At 56.5% G+C, this 13,630-nt stretch overlaps 1 protein-coding gene across 2 annotated transcripts; it reads left to right on the top strand.

Moving 5' to 3' along the window:
* The first annotated feature begins 45 nt into the window (after window positions 1-45).
* Window positions 46-13,535, top strand: TMC4 (transmembrane channel like 4). 2 transcript variants are annotated; one of them, XM_088027829.1, is made up of 15 exons: window positions 46-288; window positions 953-1,166; window positions 2,682-2,827; window positions 3,012-3,244; window positions 3,518-3,639; window positions 8,687-8,834; window positions 9,436-9,603; window positions 9,816-9,979; window positions 10,246-10,372; window positions 10,665-10,762; window positions 11,049-11,232; window positions 11,520-11,650; window positions 11,745-11,900; window positions 13,065-13,143; window positions 13,240-13,535. In XM_088027829.1, the coding sequence occupies exons 1-15, from the start codon at window positions 126-128 to the stop codon at window positions 13,306-13,308; spliced, it is 2,202 nt and encodes a 733-aa protein (XP_087883955.1). In that variant the 5' UTR covers window positions 46-125; the 3' UTR covers window positions 13,309-13,535. The 2 variants fall into 2 exon arrangements, with proteins under 2 accessions (XP_087883955.1, XP_087883956.1); XM_088027830.1 differs by lacking the exons at window positions 13,065-13,143; window positions 13,240-13,535 and having other exon boundaries at window positions 11,575-11,650; window positions 11,745-11,834.
* Window positions 13,536-13,630: the final 95 nt, after the last annotated feature.

Here is a 13,630-nt window from a genome sequence, read left to right as displayed (position 1 = left end):
GCCACAAGGTGATGTGCTCCGGCGTCCGGGCGTTTCGGTTGCCAGGAGACCTTCCGGAGCAGCCGCCCTGATACCTGGTGGCAAGTACTTCGTACTCCCCGCCCTGAGCCACCTGCTGGCCAGGTATGGACCTGCCCAGGTCCCTTCCTTCCCTGGGGCGGTCCCCGCCCAGCTGGCCCCTAGAGACGGAAGCAGTTTCACCTGGGGCCATGGACGAGCGCCCGACGTGGGAACCGGAGGCCTGGGGCTCCTCTGGAGGGTGGCCGGCACCCCAGGAGGCCAGAGCAGGTGGGGCAGTGGGGGGGTGTCCAGCCCCTCGGGCTGGTGGGAATCCTGAGGGAGGCAGGGAAGGGAGGACTGGACTCCAGGGTCCAGAGGGCAGGAGGGGGAGGGATTCTGATTCCCGGCTTTTTGAGGAAGAAGGGAACCAGGGGCTGGGACTCCTGCGTCTTGGGGAGGAGTCTAGAGGTCCAGACTCCAGTCTTAGGGGAGGGGGGCCAGGGTGAAAAATCCCTGAATAAGGGAGAAAAGGAAGCTGAAGAGTGGGCTCCTCAGTCCTGAGGGAGGAGGGGCCTAGAGGGCCCACATTTGGGTGCTTGCAGAGGGGGCATGAGGCCCAGACTCCTGCGTCTGAGGGAGGAGGGGCCGGGGGCTGGACTCCTGCGTCTGAGGGAGGAGGGGCCGGGGGCCTGGACCCCTGGGTCTGAGGGAGGAGGGGCTGGGGGCTGGACTCCTGGGTCTGTGGGAGGAGGGGCCGGGGGCCGGGACTCCCGGGTCTGAGGGAGGAGGGGCTGGGGGTTCTGACTCCTGGGTCTGAGGGAGGAGGGGCTGGGGGTTCTGACTCCTGGGTCTGATGGAGGAGAGGGCTGGGGGCTGGACTCCCGGGTCTGAGGGAGGAGGGGCTGGGGGCTGGGACTCCTGGGCCCTCCTAGCCCCTGCTGTCCTGCCCCAGGCCCGTCGCTCTCCTCTGTGCTCAATGAGCTCCCCAGTGCTGCTACCCTTCGGTACCGAGGTCCTGGGGTTCTGCCGTGGGGGGCATCGGAGGAGGAGGAAGAAGATGGAGAGAGGAACATCCAGGCCATCGCAGAAGCCACCCAAAAGGAGCCGGAGGAGCCCCTCCCCTCCCGGGAACTGCCCTGGCCCATGCAGGCCCGCCGGGCACACAGGTGAGGCTCATTTCCCGCTTCCCAGCCAGGTAAGGACCATAGTCTGGCTTGTTGGCGCTGTGTCTGCTTCTCACTCGGCTGCCTCTCTCTGCTTCTCTGGCTTCTTTCCCCAAACTGCCTGTGTCTCTGCTTTCTCTGACTCCAAAGAGTCCTGTCTCCCTGACTCCAGGACTCTTCCCTCGCCCAGGTTCATGTTCTCTGTCTCTGCTCTGGCAATTTCTCCCCATGCCTGAAATCCGTTCTTCGTGTTTTCCTCTCTGTGTCTCTGCCTCTTCCATCTTTCCCTTCCCAGTCTACCCGCTTTGCAGGGCTGGTGAACAATGAACGTGCTGGGCTGCTTGGTCAATAATTATAGGTGTCCCCCGCTATCCAAAGGTTGGCGTCCTAGCAAACCTTCCGTAAAGCAAAGAGTCATGTGGGTCTTTCCTAAAAACAAAGCACTGCACTGGAACTTTGGGCAAGTGTGGGATACCTGTGTTATGCATGTGTACCTGAGAACAGCAGAACGTGAGAAGCAAGTGCAAGGCCCTTCTGAGTCTGGGGTCGTATGTCTTGAAATTGTTCTCCAAACCCCATCATTTTGGGGTTTTAGGGTGGTTTTGTCACACAGGCATGCTTGATTAAATCTTTGGCCACCGGTGATGGAATTCAGCCTCCAGCCCCGCTCCTCCCCTCCCCCTGGCAACCAGCCCGCACTCGTAGTTGGGGTCCAAAAGTCACCTCACTTATGTTACAAGACGCCTTTATCTCATCACTTAGGGCATCCCAAGGGTTTTTAAACCTCTGTGCCAGGAAGAGGGACAAAAACCAGATATATATTTATTAGGAATCACAGGATCACACCTTCTTTCCTTTTTTACTTTTCCTTTATGATATTTGCCTACAGAAAAGTGTACCAAACATTCTGTATACACTGAGAGATTCCCATCGCGAGATCCCAGACAAATTCCACATAGGGCAAGAGACAGCTCTGTGGGACCCAGAAGCACCCCACATGCCCCATATCCCAGACGTCTATGAATCTCTTTTTTTTTAAGATTTTTTAAATTTATTTATTTGACAGAGACACAGCGAGAGAGGGAACACAAGCAGGGGGAGTGGGAGAGGGAGAAGCAGGCTTCCCGCGGAGCAGGGAGCCCGACGCGGGGCGATCCCAAGACCCTGGGATCATGCCTGAGCTGACGGCAGATGCCCAACGACTGAGCCACCCGGGCGCCCCTGACGATCTCTTCCTTGCTTTCCTGTAGAGCTTTGCCACCTTCGAGTGCATCCCTAAAGAGCAGGGTGTGCGTTTGCTCTGGAGCTCTGTACACAGATCCCTGCAGTCTCGATATCCTGCCTGGCTTTTTATGCATTCGCTGTGTCTCTTCCTGTTGCTGTGGAGTAATTCCAAGTTACCGATGTCCTGCAACTTACTTCCTGGTCCCACTGTTGTCTTGTTTCTACATTTGGGTGGTGTCCAGTTGGAGCTGCTGGGCCCTTCCTATTCTGTCTCTGAATCTGTTTCCCTACCAGGCAGAGCCATGCCAGGGACCAGGTGGCTCAGGGATCAGGTTCCAGATCCGCACAGTGGGCCCTGCGGCTTCGGCGGTCCAAGGAGAAGATGAAGGCAGGCCTGAGCACCTTGCAACCCTGGTCGTGGACGCTGAAGAGAATTGGGGGTGCGGTGGGGTTGAGGCTGGTGTCTTGGGGCAGGCCCCACTCCCGGGTCTGAGGGCGGAGGGGCTGGGGGCAGGACTCCTGGGTCTGAGGGCGGAGGGGCTGGGGGTCCGGACTCCTGGGTCTGAGGGCCGCGGGAGTCCGGACTCAGACAGGAGCCCCAGGCCTCTCTGGCGCCCCCTGCAGGCCAATTTGGCGCCGGCACTGAGTCCTACTTCTCTCTGCTGCGCTTCCTGCTGCTTCTCAACGTGCTGGCGTCAGTACTTAAGGCCTGCATGACGCTGCTGCCCACCTGGCTGGAAGGGACTCCCCCGGGCCCCCCTGGCCCTGACATCTCCTCACCCTGCGGCTTCTACAACCCCAACCCCCAAGGCCTGGTCACCTTCCCCACCCATCTCTTCAACCTGCTCTCCGGAGAGGTGCGTCCCTGGCAGAACCCCCTCCTCTGAACCTCAGTGCCCCCGATTCTTTTTTTTTAATGTTTTATTTATTCATGAAAGTCAGAGAGAGAGAGGCAGAGGCAGAGGGAGAAGCAGGCTTCCCGCGGAGCAGGGAGCCCGATGCAGGGCTCGATCCCAGGACCCTGGGACCATGACCTGAGCCGAAGGCAGACGCTTAACCATCTGAGCTACCCAGGCGCCCTGCCCCCCAATTCTGATTGCCCAACCACACGGTGCACTCTCCCTTTGCAGGGTTTTCTAGAATGGTCTCCTCTCTTCTATGGGTTCTACCCGCCCCGCCCACGCCTGGCAGTCACCTACCTGTGCTCCGTCTTTGTCATTGGTCTCCTGTACCTGCTGCTCATCCTCCATCGGTCAGTAACCCCGGGCCCCCTGGGAGCGTGGGGAGGGACTTGTGGTGGGAGAAGACCCCTCCCCAGGAATCCAGAGTCTTGCTCTGTGACCCCTTTCTCTCAGTTGGAGCTGAAATCAGATTTAAAAATGCTTCATACGTGCTAAAGACCAGTGATTAAGATGGGCAGTTTCTCCTTCCTGTGGCTTAGAGGGTAGGAGGGGAAGGTATGATATGAGCCAAACAAAGTGACTGCATCTTTTCTGGAGGGGAGAGTGCTCTGTAGGAAACTCACAGGGGCGATCGTTCATCCCCGCAACAAATACGTGTTAAGCCCCGACTATGTGCGGGCCGCTGTTCCAGACAGTTGGTAAAGCAGGACAACAAACAAGAACCCGACCGACTCCTGTCCTGGTGGAGCTGAGAGTTTACCAGGTGAAACAGGTGATAAGCATTGAGCCGTAAACGAGTCGATGACGTGGCGTGTTAGCAGGTGATCAGGGCTCTGGACACTGCAGGTGAGGTGCACTGCTGTCTTTTAGGTGCCCGGGGGCCGCCTCACTGAGCCATGACCTTTAAGCAAAGACACTGAGAAGGAAAGGGATTTGGTCAAGGAAATCCCCGGGGGAAGAGCATCGCAGGCCGAGGGCCCAGCCAGAGCAAGGCAGGAGCAGGGTGGTGTGGTGGAGGGTGCACTAGGCAGCTGGTGGGGCCGAAGCGGAGGGAGGTGGGGAGAGCGATGGAGGTGCACCTGCACTCCGTAAAGGATTTGGATGCTTTCCAAGCGAGATGGGACTCACTGCATGTCCTTGAGCAGAAGATCACCCTGATCTGATTTCGGTTTTATAAAGGGTTCTTCCTCTCTGGCTCTGTGGAAGAGAGAGGGGGAGGGAGGGAGGAAGAAGGAGAGGCAAGAAGGAAAGAAGGGAGGGAACAGAGTAAGGGGTGGGTAAACCCGCAGCAGGTGGAATTGTAATCCAGGCAAGAGACAGTGGGGGCTTGGAGCAGGGTGGTGGCCGTGGTCAGTTTTGGATATTTCTTTTTTTTTTAAGGTTTTATTTATTCATTTGAGACACAGAGATAGAGCACGAGCAGGGAGAGAGGCAGAGGGAGAAGCAGGCCCCCCACTGAGCCAGGAGCCCGACGTGGGGCTCGATCCCAGGGCCCCGGGACCATCACCCGAGCCGAAGGCAGACACTCAACCATCTGAGCCAACCAGGCGCCCCTCTTTTTTTTTTAATTGAATTTCTACTCCCCCGCCCCAGCTTTCTTGAGATATAACTGACAGAAATAACGTTGTGTAAGCTTAAGGTGTACAAAGTGTTGAATTGATACATTTATATATTGCAACATGATTACCACGGTAGTTAGCTGGGGCCTCCATCCCTCACACAGTCATGTCTTTGGTGATGACATTTAAGATCTACTCTCTTAGCAACTTTCAAGTATATAATGCAGTATTGTTAACTATAGTCAGGATGTTGTACATTAGATCCCCAGAACTTAGAACTGGAAGTTTATATCCTTGGACCTTTGTGTGTCCCCATCCCCTGGTAACCACCCTTTTACTCTGTTTCCTGGAGTTCAGCGTTTTTAGATTCCACAAATAAGTGGTATCATACAGTGTCTGCTCTGTCTGACTTATCTCACTTAGCATAATGCCCTCACGGTCCATCCATGTTGTTGCAAATGGCAGGACTTCCTTCTTTCCTGTGGTTGAATAATATCCTATTGCTATACATGTATATATCACATCTTCATCCATCCATTGAGAGACACTCAGGTTGTTTCATATCTTGGCTATTGTTGATAATGCAGTGAATGTTGGGGTGCAGATGTCTCTTTGAGATCCTCTTTTCATTTCCTTTGGATATATACCCAGAAGTGGGATTGCTGGATGGTATGGTACTTCTAGTTTAAATTTTTTTGGGGGGGGGGAACCTCCATACTGTTTTTCATAGTAGCTGCACTGATTTCATTACCAGCAGTGCACGAGGGTTCCCTGTTCTCCACGTCCTCACCAACAAGTGTTACCTCTTGTCTTCTTCTTTTTTTTTAAAGATTTTATTTATTTATTTGAGAGGGAGAATGAGATAGAGAGCATGAGAGGGGAGAGGGTCAGAGGGAGAAGCAGACTCCCCGCTGAGCAGGGAGCCCGATGCGGGACTCGATCCCGGGACTCCAGGATCATGACCTGAGCCGAAGGCAGTCGCTTAACCGACTGAGCCACCCAGGCGCCCTACCTCTTGTCTTCTTGATGAGAGCCATCCTGACAGGTGTGAGGTGATAGCTCATTGGGGTTTTGATTGGCATTTCCCTGACGATCAGTGATGATGAACACTTGCTCACGTACCTGTTGGCCATCTAGATGTCTTCAGAAAAATGTCTTTTCGATTTCTCTGCCCATTTTTAAATTGAGGTTTTGTTTTGGGGTTTTTTTTTGCTGTCGAATATTGTATGTGTTCTTTTTATATTTTTCTAAATAACCCCAATGTCAGATATGATTTGCACATATTTTCTCTTATTCCATAGGTTTTCTTTTCATTCTGTGCATTCTTTTGCTGGACAGACGCTTTTAAGTGGGGTGTAGTCCCACTTACTCCTTTTTGCTTTTGTTGCTTGTGCTCTTGGTGTCCTAACCAAAAAATTGTCCCCAAGATGAATGTCAAGGAGGTCTTCCTTTTTATTTCTCTAGGACTTTTTTCAGTTTTAGGTCTTATGTTTAAGTGTTTAATACATTTCAAGTTAATTTTTGTGAGTGGTGTAAGATTGAGGTCCAATTTCATTCTTTTGCATGTGGCTCTCCAGTTTTCTCAGCAACATTTGTTGAAGAGACTCTCCTCCCCCCATTGAGTATGTGGGCTCTCTTCTCACATATTAGTTGACTGTGTGTATATATATATATATATATATATATATATATATATAATTTTTAAAATATCACACATATCCAGAAAAATGCAGAAACCGAAGAATAGAGCTTGATATGTTCCCATCCATATCAATAAATAGAACATGACCAGCCTCCAGAAGTCCCCTCAAGATCTCAAGTTACCGCCTCCCCCCGCCAACTCCCTCCACCCCATCCTTTCTGTTCACAGCATGGACTGCTTCGGCCTGTTTTGTTCTTCATATAAAAGGGAGACTCTGGATGTATGTTGAGTAGAGCCCAGAGGGTTCCCTCATGATTGGAGGTGGGGCATGGTGAGGGTGAGAAGTTAGGAATGACTCCGGGTGTTGAGCCTGAGCACCGGGAAGGGCAGTGTTGCCGCCCTTGCGATGGGGAGAGCCGGAGGCAGCTGTGTCGGCGGGGCATGCAGTTTGGGCCGGTTGATTCCGAAGTGGCTTGTGGATGAACAAGGGGAATGGTGAGTAGGCAGTTGCATATGTGGGTTTCTGGAGACGGGTCCGGACTGGAGATGCAAATCTGGGACACACTGGCATTCAGGCAAGACTGGGAGTTCCTGGGGGGTGGGGGACTATGGTCAAGAAGGAAACCAAGGACTTGAAAAAGTGAAGTGTCTCCTAAATGCCAGGTGCTGTGCCAGGGTTATCAGATGGGGGTCCTCCTACAGGAGGCGAGATGAACGGAGAGAGAAATAAAAAGCCAATTTTAGGTTAAAAAGCAGATCAGCGATTTCAGTTTGGGAGCAGTACTATATAGAAAACAAATGAGATAATATGATAAGAGTTGATAGAACAGGGATCAGCAATTTTTTCCTGATAAAGGCCAGATAGGAAATATGTTCATGTTTTCGTTCATTTTCTGGCCAGTCTGTCTCAAACTCTGCTGTTGTAGGGCTAAGGCAGCTGTAGACAGTAAGTCAATGAGTGAACTGGAGTAAAACCTTATTTACTGAAACTGGTGCCAGAGTTTGCCATCCCCTGGGGTAGAGAATGGGTGGGGACACTCATTAAATGGAGCGGTCAATAAAGGACTGAGGAGGTGACCTGTAGGTAGAGACCAGAAGGAGGAGAAGGAACCAGCCAGGTGAGCGGCTAAGACCCGGGCATTCCAGGCAGGGGGAACAGCACGTGCAAAGGCCCTGTGGTGAGAAGAGGTTTGGAGTGTTCTGAGGAAGGAAAGGCCAAGAAGAGAAGGAGGAGGGACAGGATTTGAACTTCAAGAAGTAGGTGGGGGCCAGATCGGGTGCATGCTGCTGGCTGGATGTGCTATGAAGGAGCCTAAACTTCAAAAATAAGGAGAAGCTGTGAAATAAGTTTTAAACAGCAGTACCACCTAATCTCCATAAAAAGGAACAGAATGGATTCAAGAGGGCACAGGTGGAAGCAGAGAGACCAGATGGCAGTCCTCTGTAATCGTCCACTCGAGAGATGCTGGGGGCTTGTGCCGGGGCGGTGAGGGTGGATATGGAGCTCTTTGCCCAGTTTTCTCTGTTTCTTTCCCTTGCTCTGCTTTTCTTTTTTTAAGATTTTGTTTATTTATTTGACAGACACAGCGAGAGAGGGAACACAAGCAGGGGGAGTGGGAGAGGGAGAAGCAGGTTTCCCGCGGAGCAGGGAGCCCGATGCGGGGCTGGATCCCAAGACCCTGGGATCATGACCTGAGCCGAAGGCAGACGCCTAACGACTGAGCCACCCTGGCGCCCCTCGCTCTCTCTGCTTCTCTGACCCTCCCTGGGTCTTCGCCCCACTTCGAGTGTCCATCCTCCCTTCTCTGGACGTCTGCCCTTCCCTCTGAGTCTCTGACCCCTCTTTCCAGCCGTCTTGCCTTCATTTCACTGCCCCCCCTTCTCTGAACCCCCCGCTTTGGGCTCTCAGTCTCCCCAGGGTCTTTGTCTTCCTCACGCTGGGTCCCCGTGCCCTTCTTTCTGGAGCTCTGTCGCTATCCGCTGGGTGTCTGTCTTCCCGAGACTGCCCCTGAACCTCTCTCCCGGTCTTTGTCCCCAATGACTGCCTCTACGTCTCCGACTCTTTCTCTGCTAGGTGGCCGCTCGCCAAACGCCCAAGGTCCTAGGGTTCATTTCCCGGTGTGTCCCATGAGAGGGGTGTCCCCGCACTCGTGGCTGACCTTCCACACCCCGTCTCCTGGGTCTTCCCTCCCTTAGCTCCGTGTCAGGACTGAAACAGACGCTGCTGGCCGAGTCGGGGACCCTGACCAGCTACAGCCACCGGGTGTTCACCGCCTGGGACTTCGGCCTCTGTGGGGATGTGCACGTGCGGCTGCGCCAGCGCAGCATCCTCTACGAGCTGCAGGTGCGCTCAGGGGCCCGGAGGGGGCGGGGCCAAGAGCATGGGCGGGGCCCCGAGCGGGGTGGGGCTCCGAGAGACGCTGGGTGGAGCTTTCTCCTAAGGAGGCGGCCCTTGGGAAATGAGAGGGCTGGGAGGAGGCCGCAATAGGGATACCTGATGTCAAAGGGTCCCCGAAAAAGCAAGCAGCGGGGAGAGGGCGGGGCCGGAAGCTCCTCCGTTCGAGGTGAAGAGTTAGGGCCCGAAGGGGCTTGACAAAGAACTGGAACTCCGCACCGGGCATGCGTGTGGGGCGGGGCGCGGGGGCAGGATCTGGAACGCTGGTTCAGCCCTCAAGGGCGGGGCTTGGGGCACCGGGCGGGGCCTCGAGGGGCGGGGTGTGACGTTGTGGGGCGTGGCCCGTGGTATGGGGTGCTGGGCGGAGCTGTGGAGGGGCGGGGCCGGGAGATCTAAATTGTCCCCTAGAGGACCGTGGAGGGACTGGAACAAGGATTGTAGAAGTCCTTAGAGGGGTGTTGCTCTATTGGTTCCGGTTGAGCAGGGGGCTCTGAACCACCTGCAGGGCGTGGGGGAATTGAGCCCAAATGAACATCTTTCCTGGCCTCAGGTGGAGCTGGAAGAAGCTGTGGTGCGGCGCCAGGCCGCGGTACGGACCCTGGGCCAGCAAGCCCGGGTGTGGTCGGTGCGGATCCTGCTCAATCTGCTGGTGCTTGCACTCCTGGGAGCAGCCTTCTATGGAGTCTACTGGGCTACAGGGGCCACTGTAGAGCTGCAGGTGTGGAGGGTCCTGGGGGAGGAGGGTCCTGTGGTCCCGGCACTTACTTTTCCAAGGTTGGAGGGAACTGAAGTCTATAATTCCTGGGCTCTTAGGAGGGAAGGGGGCATACGTTTGAACCTTGGACTTCGGGTGCTGGGGGAGGATGTGTAGGAAGGTTCTGGAGGACCAGAACCCCAGGGTCTCTTTGCTTGGTCCACCTTCTCTCCTAGGAGATGCCCCCTGTCCAGCAGATGCCACTGCTAAAGCTCGGGGTGGATTACCTTCCGTCCATCTTCATCTCTGGGGTCAACTTCTTGCTGCCACCTGTGTTCAAGCTCATTGCCCCACTGGAGGGCTACACTAGGAGCCGCCAGATTGTTTTTATCCTGCTCAGGTTCTAGCCTTTGGGGGTGTGCTAGGGATGATAGCAGGGCTGGTCTGAAGGACACTGGCTCTAGCACATAAGGCACGGAAATCCCCAGAATACGGGACCCAGTGAGATCTGGATTCAAATCCTTCCTCTTGTTCACAGAGCCTAGGTTTCTTCATCTGTGAAGACGGGAGAATTGTGAGCGTGTTCCATGCAGCGGGGGTGGGGGTGTGGGTGGGGGCAGGGTGAGCACTGGTCAGTGCTGATTGCCTTTCCCTTCTCCTTGCCAGGACCGTGTTTCTCCGCCTGGCCTCCTTGCTAGTCCTGCTCTTCTCTCTCTGGGATCAGATCACTTGTGGGGGCAAGGCTGAGGCTGAGAAGTGCAAAATCTGCGGCTACAATTTCAAGGAACTACCGGTGAGGAGAAGGGCCCCGAATCCTGGGTCTTTCGAGGACAGGAGATGCTAGGCGAGTCCAGACTCCAGGTGTGAGAGGAAGGAGGAGCTTAAGGTGCTAGAACACCCTCCCCTTGAGGACTAGCTTACGGACGTTCGAAAAAAACTGAGGACCTTCCCCCACCCCCACCCCCACCCTCCCGGCCCGAAAGGATTGTTAGGATCTCACACGCTTGTGATTTGGAGACTTGGATGCTTGGGCCTCCAGGTGCCTGGGTCCTGAGGTCTTCCTGACCCATGACTTCCTTCCTCAGTGCTGGGAGACTCGGCTGGGGCAGGAGATGTACAAACTCCTGCTCTTTGACCTGCTGACTGGCGTGGCTGTCATGCTGCTCATCCAGTTTCCTCGGAAGTGAGCGCCCCGCCCCTCACAGTGCCCCCACCCCCCTTGCTAGCTCCGCCTCTGCTCCATTTCTTTGCCCTAGGTCCGCAGACCAGGCCCCCTGTTACCTAGTTACTTCCCTCTGGCCCCGCCCCTACCTCTAGCCCTCGGGCGTCGGCCTCCGGACACACACCCTCCCGGACTTCGAAAGCTCCACCCCTATTCAGATCTGTTCACTTCCCATTGGTGGGCGGGATGGCGGAGGCGGGGCAAGGGGGCGGCCACGCCTCTGACTCGGCCCCGCCCTGTCCCCCAGACTACTCTGTGGCCTCTGTCCCGGGGCGCTGGGGCGTGTGGTGGGAACCCAGGAGTTCCAGGTGCCCGACGAAGTGCTCGGGCTCATCTACGCACAGACGGTGGTCTGGGTAGGGAGTTTTTTCTGCCCTTTACTACCTCTGCTCAACACGGCCAAGTTCCTGCTACTTTTCTGTTTGAAGAAGGTGAGGAGTGTGGCGGGTTCCTGGGTCCTGGAGGCGGAGGAGAACAAGGGTCCCCAGCTACTAGATCCTGAGAGAGGAGGGGGCTGGAGGGCAGACTCCTGGATGTGGGAGGAGGGGTTTAGGGTGTCGTACCTTTTCCGTCCAAGGGAAGAGGGGACCCGGACTCCCGGGTCTGATGGCAGCAAAGGACGAGGGACTTCTGGTTCCTGACTGAGGAGGGACCAGGACTCCTGGGTGATGAAAAAGGACAGGCTAGGACTCAGTCTTGTGTCTCCTTCTCCTGACAGTTAACCCTTTTCTCCACCTGCTCGCCGGCTTCCCGCACCTTTCGGGCTTCCACAGCGAATTTCTTTTTCCCCATGGTCCTTCTCCTGGGTCTGGCCATCTCCGCTGTTCCCGTGCTTTACAGCATCTTCCTGTAAGTGTGAGAGGTACCTGCCCCTCCCCCCACCCTCCTCCAGGATTCTGAATCTTGGCCATCTTTGAACACTGCCTGTCTCTGCCCTCTTCAGGATCCCACCTTCTAAGCTGTGTGGTCCATTCCAAGGGCAGTCGTCCATCTGGGCCCAGATCCCTGAGTCTATTTCCAGCCTCCCTCAGACCGTCCAGAACTTTCTCTTTTTCCTGGGAACCCAAGCTTTTGCTGTGCCTCTTCTGTTAATCTCCAGGTGAGGGAGCCCAGACTCCTGAATCTGAGTTTGTGTGCCCTGGGGGCCCCTTGTTTCTAAGGGAGGAGGGGCCTGGGGCTCTGGACTCCTGGGTCTGAGGGAGGAGGGGCTGGGGGCCTGGACTCCTGGGTCTGAGGGAGGAGGGGCTGGGGGCCTGGACTCCTGGGTCTGAGGGAGGAGGGGGCCGGGGGCCTGGACTCCTGGGTCTGAGGGAGGAGGGGGCCGGGGGTCTGGACTCCTGGGTCTGAGGGAGGAGGGGGCCGGGGGTCTGGACTCCTGGGTCTGAGGGAGGAGGGGGCCGGGGGTCTGGACTCCTGGGTCTGAGGGAGGAGGGGGCCGGGGGTCTGGACTCCTGGGTCTGAGGGAGGAGGGGGCCGGGGGTCTGGACTCCTGGGTCTGAGGGAGGAGGGGGCTGGGGGTCTGGACTCCTGGGTCTGAGGGAGGAGGGGCTGGGGGCCTGGACTCCTGGGTCTGAGGGAGGAGGGGCTGGGGGTCTGGACTCCTGGGTCTGAGGGAGGAGGGGCTGGGGGTCTGGACTCCTGGGTCTGAGGGAGGAGGGGGCCGGGGGTCTGGACTCCTGGGTCTGAGGGAGGAGGGGGCTGGGGGTCTGGACTCCTGGGTCTGAGGGAGGAGGGGCTGGGGGCCTGGACTCCTGGGTCTGAGGGAGGAGGGGCTGGGGGCCTGGACTCCTGGGTCTGAGGGAGGAGGGGCTGGGGGCCTGGACTCCTGGGTCTGAGGGAGGAGGGGGCCGGGGGTCTGGACTCCTGGGTCTGAGGGAGGAGGGGGCCGGGGGTCTGGACTCCTGGGTCTGAGGGAGGAGGGGCTGGGGGCCTGGACTCCTGGGTCCGAGGGAGGAGGGGCTGGGGGCCTGGACTCCTGGGTCTGAGGGAGGAGGGGCTGGGGGCCTGGACTCCTGGGTCTGAGGGAGGAGGGGGCTGGGGGCCTGGACTCCTGGGTCCGAGGGAGGAGGGGCTGGGGGCCTGGACTCCTGGGTCTGAGGGAGGAGGGGCTGGGGGCCTGGACTCCTGGGTCTGAGGGGGCCGGGGGCCTGGACTCCTGGGTCTGAGGGAAGAGGGGCTGGGGGTCCAGATCCCTGGTTTCTAAGGAGCCATTACATTGAAGATATTCTAAGAGCGTTCTGGCTTCCATTTCTGTCTTGTCTAGCATCCTGATGGCATATACCGTGGCCTTGGCTAACTCCTACGGACGTCTCATCTCTGAGCTCAAACGCCAAATAGAGACGGTGAGCCAGACCGGGTTCGTGGGAAGGGGTCCTGGATATGTAAAGAAATAGGGGGGAAAGGTCTGTCTCACCTCCACTTCTTTACCCTTTCCTCAGGAGGCGCGGAATAAGGTCTTCCTGGCGCAGCGCGCTGTGGCCCTGAGCTCGGCCAACGGGGCTCCTTGACCTCCCTAGCCTGGGTCAGGACGATGTCCCAGTTTTAGTCTGGACCTGCCCCCGGACCCTTTGTAAGCCTCCGGTGCGTCATCTGTAAAAGGAGAGAACTTGAGAAGACCCCAAGCCCTTACAGCCCTGGGATTCGGAGATTCCCAGGGCCCTGAAGTCCCCCAACCCTGCCAAGCCCCTTACTCTCCGGTTAACCTCTTGTATCAATAAACTCAGCTGAGGTTACAGAGCACTCTTTATAACTTGCATCCCGAGGCTGGGGGGTGGGGGAAGAGCCAGACACAGGCCAATCAAATGTATTGGCCTCGAGAAGACATGACGG

Source organism: Eumetopias jubatus, unplaced genomic scaffold, assembly GCF_037043125.1.
Source record: "Eumetopias jubatus isolate StellerSeaLion01/CBP00866 unplaced genomic scaffold, mEumJub1_p1.0 scaffold_10, whole genome shotgun sequence".
Classification (NCBI taxonomy): Eukaryota; Metazoa; Chordata; class Mammalia; order Carnivora; family Otariidae; genus Eumetopias; species Eumetopias jubatus.
This window is presented reverse-complemented; position numbering and strand designations above follow the sequence as displayed.

Coding starts and splice junctions, on each gene's coding strand:
- TMC4 (XM_088027829.1), top strand. CDS start 126: ATGGACCTGCCCAGGTCCCTTCCTTCCCTGGGGCGGTCCCCGCCCAGC. Junction 3,640..8,686: donor CTGCTGCTCATCCTCCATCG/GTCAGTAACCCC, acceptor TCCCTCCCTTAG/CTCCGTGTCAGGACTGAAAC. Junction 11,901..13,064: donor CCTCTTCTGTTAATCTCCAG/GTGAGGGAGCCC, acceptor TGTCTTGTCTAG/CATCCTGATGGCATATACCG.